The sequence below is a fragment of the Akebia trifoliata genome, unplaced genomic scaffold (assembly GCF_017979445.1).
Source record: "Akebia trifoliata isolate Shusen 1 unplaced genomic scaffold, ASM1797944v1 Contig00585, whole genome shotgun sequence".
Lineage (NCBI taxonomy): Eukaryota > Viridiplantae > Streptophyta > Magnoliopsida > Ranunculales > Lardizabalaceae > Akebia > Akebia trifoliata.
Window position 1 is genome coordinate 1 of NW_028237121.1, and position 5,821 is coordinate 5,821.

General features: G+C 36.3%; 1 protein-coding gene across 1 annotated transcript; it reads right to left on the reverse strand.

The window, feature by feature from the left end:
- Positions 1-40: 40 nt before the first annotated feature.
- Positions 41-4,903, reverse strand: LOC147381305 (protein EMSY-LIKE 3-like). Its single transcript, XM_086430602.1, has 4 exons — positions 4,703-4,903; positions 1,557-1,759; positions 1,292-1,401; positions 41-1,162 (listed from the first exon to the last, which is right to left on the reverse strand). The coding sequence occupies exons 1-4, from the start codon at positions 4,728-4,730 to the stop codon at positions 952-954; spliced, it is 552 nt and encodes a 183-aa protein (XP_086286728.1). The 5' UTR covers positions 4,731-4,903; the 3' UTR covers positions 41-951.
- Positions 4,904-5,821: the final 918 nt, after the last annotated feature.

Genomic DNA, 5,821 nt, shown 5'->3' on the forward strand with positions numbered 1-5,821 from the left:
GTTGTGAATGGAAAAAAAAACAAGGAAGACAGAAAAAAAAATGCGTTTTAATGCTCTGATACCATAAACGCAGGTAAATCAGGGAATTAAATCTCTGATTTTTATTATCTCAACAGAGTACAGCCCCTAGGATATATATACAACAATAATCTGTAACTAAGTCCTAGATAAGTTGCACAAGAATAGGACCAGATAAGTTATCTACAGCTAGGAAATATTTAAATTTAAAAAACAATATTAATCCCTAACTAATAGGATTTATTTAACCAATCCAACTAATCAGCCTATCCTGATGCCTAAGATTTTGAATCTTTCAACAAAAACTAAAGAAGAAAAATCAGAGAAGAAAGAGGAAAAAGGGAGAGAAGAAGAAGGACGAGCGAAAGAGAGACCTGGGCGAGGTAGCTGGAGTTACAGCGCTGGATTTGGATAACTTGAGTATCTCTTCCTTCTTCTTCTCTCCCCTTTTTCACTTTCTTCTGATTTTCCAGAAAAATGGCCGAAATTTTGGTTATTTTCGGTTCAAACATGTTTCATCTCATTTTTTCAAAAACCCGAAATGTTTCATACAAAACATTACGAGACAAACCGATATTTTAAACCATGGACAAGCCATCCAGACGTGCCAAGTCAGAATTACTTGTTCCTCTTCTCATTGTTCGGCAAAGCTTTTAAGACTCTTAGACGGATCCAAATAAAACCCAATAATCACAAGCAGGCGATACTTTCAGAGAAAATGAAGACTGTAACGAGTATATATGCATAACTTCCTAGTTAGTTGACTGTAAATAAGTAGAGGTCAATTTATGTAACCACATGGAAACAAAAGAAAAAAACCAATCATGGCCGGCACGCAACACTAAACGTCTGATGTTGATGTAGATACAAAAGCCCAATTAAAGTATGGTTGTCCAAAACATCATGTAACGATGAACAATAAAATAAAAGTAATCAGAACGTCACCTTCCCACATATGTCCAATGGAGTAGGTGATGGTGAAGGTTGAGCGTGAGGTGGGCAGTTTGGAGATGATGACACAGCGACATGTGAAGTCTTCAACCTTTTGCGGGAAGCATGAGCTACCGAACTAGGAACTGAAGCTGGCATATTTATTGAATTGGAAAGAACTATTTTCTGGCCAGCTGTGCCCTTACGGAATTCCCTGGTCAAATAAATATACTGGTCCATTAAGCATAGTTCACTTTCTGAACCCACCGTGAATAAAGATGAACAAAATCTAAAATATAAAGGTGAACTTCAGATTATAAAATGGAGTGGAAATAAAGAGCACCTTATCATCCTGACCGAATCATCTGAGTCGATTTTCACAAGGAGCTCTCTGTGTTCAACATCTGAAACTCTGAGTTCTTTTCGCAACTCAGATATAAGCCCTTCTTTATCCTGTAAAAGAGGTTATCAGATACATATTTCTTCAGATGTTTGAAGGTATACGAAACATTCCTAAAGAAGAAAAAACAATCATACGCTATACGTAAAGGTTCAAAGCAACTATTGAATTTCCAGAATAGAACATTAAGCTGAAGTCCATAACTTACCCATGAGAGAACATCAGATTGAGCAATGAAAGCCCTCAAGATGGCACTATATGCCTCTATCTCAATACAATGTATTTGAAATCCCATGTCAGTTACATTCATTCCACGAGATATAGTCATTGAAGGAACCCTCATGGCCCCAAAATACTGTGAGACCTTTGTGTTCCTGTTAATATTTTCCATTGGGAAATCCTCTGCAGTTCCTGTTGAATGTATCAATTTGAATATTAACATGAAGTTCTACTAAGAGTTGGTTTACAGAAGTTTCCTCCAAAATCTGATAGACAACTAGACAGAAATCTATAATATAGGCAAAAATAATAATAGTAAATATAAGAAAAGAAAAATGCTCTCAAAACATTTTTCATCACTAGTTACTAAGAGAAGCTATCAACTAGGGATTGTCATAAAAGGTGTACTCGGTCTCAAATGTGTCCTCAACAAACCCTTGTTGTTTTAACGCCCCTCCAACAGAACCACCCTAAGCATTTCAGCCAGGTCAGTTTTACCCAATGCGGGGGGGGTGCTAAAGTGCTACTAAAAACATCTCTATAGAAAACTAATTGTTGGCTCCAAAGTAGTCAAAGCCATACCAATCAAAAGATAACATTATCCAAACACATTTCAAGTAACTGAAACAAACCTAGCCTTACTTGCCAACTACCTTTAACATAAGAATCATGCAATACTCGTCTAATGTCTATATTTGACGGGATAAGGAAAGGGAAAGGTACTAGTTAGCATTATTGGCTATTTTACAGCCCAGAGCTTAATTAATATTGGGTACGTAGCAAGAACATATCCTATCCCCTCTAATTATGCTCTATTCATACCATTTACAATTTCTCCAATGAAAACAAAAAAACAAATATATATATATATATAGGGTCCCGTTCGCCACCCTTAGTTTTACCACACACTTTAACAAACGCGTTTTGTCTTACATGGGTTAGAAGTTTCGGAATGAGCTGATTTTTGGTGAGGATGATCTCTATGGTGAGGAGATCATCCTCACCAAAAATCAGCTCATTCCAAAACTTCTAACCCCATCAAAATTGATTTACAAAAAATGGACGGTCCACGATTTTTCAACGTGCAAACATGGGGCTAAACATTTCGGAATGGGCTGATTTTTGGGGAGGATGATCTTCTAATCATAGAGATCATCCTCACCAAAAATCAGCTCATTCCAAAACTTCTAACCCATGTAGGACAAAAAACGTTTGTTAAGGTGTGTGGTAAAACTTAGGGTGCTGAACATTTCCCATATATATATATATATATATAGGGGACGGTTCGACGGACGTGTTGAAAACCGAATGAGAAAACAATGTTTCTCAGACGTTGGATTTACGTCAATAGACGACTGAGACGCGTTCTGACGTCATTCCCATATTAGAAAACGAGTTTTAGAGTTTTTAAAAAACTCCCTCATTTCTCTTTTTTTATTTTTTTTTATTTTTTTTTATTTTTAAACAACTCTCTAGAAACGCGACAGAAAGAACACACCCTTCGTTTTGCTCTCGACAGAAACTCAACCCTGAGAGAGAGAGAGAGTGAGAGAGAGTGAGAAATAGAACCCACAAGACAAACAGTAAAGAAGACACGCAGATTAGAAACAAACAATTAAAACCCTTTTTCAAGAGAGTAACTTTGAAAAAATGGGTATCTTATTTGGGTTGGGTATTTCAATTTTTCTTTGGTCTTTTGAACAAAAACAAGTTCATTCCTTACCAAAAACAGTGAAACCCCATGAAATTCTAGGTCTTTTCAGGGTCACCTTCTTCAGTCAAAGTAGTCAGTCATCTCTGTTTTCATGGATCCCAAGAACTCAAAGCAACCACAAGAGGTGCCTAAGTTCTTGAGTCTACCACAATCAGATATGGGTGAGAACAAAACAGCAGAAATCAAGGATTTTCAGATTGTTGTTGCTGACAAAGATGAGGGTAAGAAACAATTAGCACCCAAGAGAAGCTCAAACAAAGATAGACACACAAAGGTGGATGGGAGAGGGAGAAGAATAAGGATGCCTGCTTTATGTGCAGCAAGGATTTTCCAATTAACAAGAGAATTGGGTCACAAATCTGATGGAGAAGCCCTACAGTGGTTGTTACAACAAGCCGAGCCGAAGGGTTTTCTGTCGAGATGAATGGGTTGGATTTTCTATCGAGACGAGAGAGAGAACTAGTTCGTTTTCGATCGATGGAGACGAAAACGCTGGTTTTCTTTCTGTCGAAAGGTGTTTTCTATCGAGAGCAAAACGAGAGAATTTCTGTGAGAGAATTTCGTTTGAAATAGAGTGAGTTGAAAAAAAAAAAAAAAAAAAAGAGTTTTTTATAAAATCTTAAAACTTCGTTTCTGATTTGGAAAAACGTTTGAGTGCATCTCAGCCGTTGTTTCGGCAAAATCTAACGTCCCTCATACATGGGCTTCTTATCTGGTTTTGAAGACGTCCCTTGAACCGCCCCCATATATATATATATATAATATATATATATATATATATATATATATATATCATCATCATCATCATCATCACAAGTCTTTGTGAAATAACTCTGATGGGAAGAAAAACAAGGACGTTAAGCATCCATTGTCAAACATCAAGGACCAGGTAAGCAAAGCGAACCAAGAAACGAATTATCTCTAACCTACCCTAACGAACCAGTTCATTCTAAAATGGCAAACCACGAACCCGAATTCGAACCAATCAAACCAATGAACCAGGTAACATAGGTTTGACCCATCATTTAACCGAGTTTAAAAACCATGCTGTACAATGTCCATTATTAAACACCAGTTATTTCCCCATAGTTACAAGAACCCTAAACCTATGTCCTAGTTCCACAACATGGAAACCCTAAAAGAGCACCTCTCGAGCTCAAATCAAAACCATAACCCATCAATCCATTCCAATACCAGTAAATTTAAAAACCCTAACAGTCAAATAAATCGAACCCATGGCTTGTAGAATCATAAAATGCAAATCACTTTAAAACCAATTCTTACCACACAATCTCACAAAAACAAACAAATCAATCCAACCCTATTCCGATTCTCAACTCCAAAACATAAAAAATAAGTAAAATAAATCGAATTAAATTCAACATCCAGCGAGACATGATGAGGGATCACAGAACTCTCACCACTGTTATGGTGCTTCGTATAATCCATCGAATAATGAAAAGAGTCGGAATTTGGCAGGAAAATATACCGTAAAATAACAAATTCGCCGGAAAACGTCACTGGAAATGGCGTTTCCGGCCAGTCTCAAGTGATTTTTTGGCGGGAACCGAAAACCTAGGGGGGTCAGGTAACACCGTAGATTTTCTCTCCTTTTTTTTCTTTTTCTTTTTCTTTTTCTAATTATTTTGGGGGTACACGACAGATTATGGTTTTAAAACTCGGTTCCGCGTCTCGTCCATACCCGTACCGAATTGTCTCGGACGAGTCATCTCGTCTCGTTCGATCGAGATAGTGAAATTAGATCATTTAAAAAAGCTGGAAATTTTCTGAAAATCCTCTTCAATGCCATCTGGATTTAGAAGAGGAAGATCAAATTTTTTTATCAAACCCCCTTGGTCTCTAGCTCACTTAATTGAGAAGAGGAGAAAAAATCGATTTGAGGGTGAAAATGATAGTGTTTTGGAGATGAAAATTGATATATTTCTTTCATTTTCGATATCTCGTCCAAGACATATTGTTTCTCTCACGAGATTCGCAAAACCCAAAAAACACCTTGTCTGAGACGTATAGTTTGTCTCATGAGATTCTACAAAACCCAAAAACACGCCCATCTATCTCGTTATTGGGTGATACCTCGACGATTTAGGCGATACCTCTTGGTCTCGAACAAGTTTTGAAATCATGGGATAGATACATGATTTTGAGAGTTCAAATCCAATATCACACTGCATTAACCCTGACCAGTATTAACTCGGACAAGTCAAATCATTTTTAAATTATTTGTTAATATATAATTATATTTAAATAACTATAAATTGGTAGATTCTCACTCACAAAATCCCAATATTCATTGGTTATTATTCATTAAAATCTAAATCATCTTTTTTTATTATTATTATTATAAGATAGGTTAGTAGATGCCTGGTCAAACAGTCTTATTTGTAATAAATAACCAACATTAAAATTACTATAACAATAATTTATTTACATCTAAACACATCACATGATTAACTCGATTGAGTTTTCATTGAATCCATAGATATTTTTAAAAGATCATACGAGTCATCTTCGATCTCGGA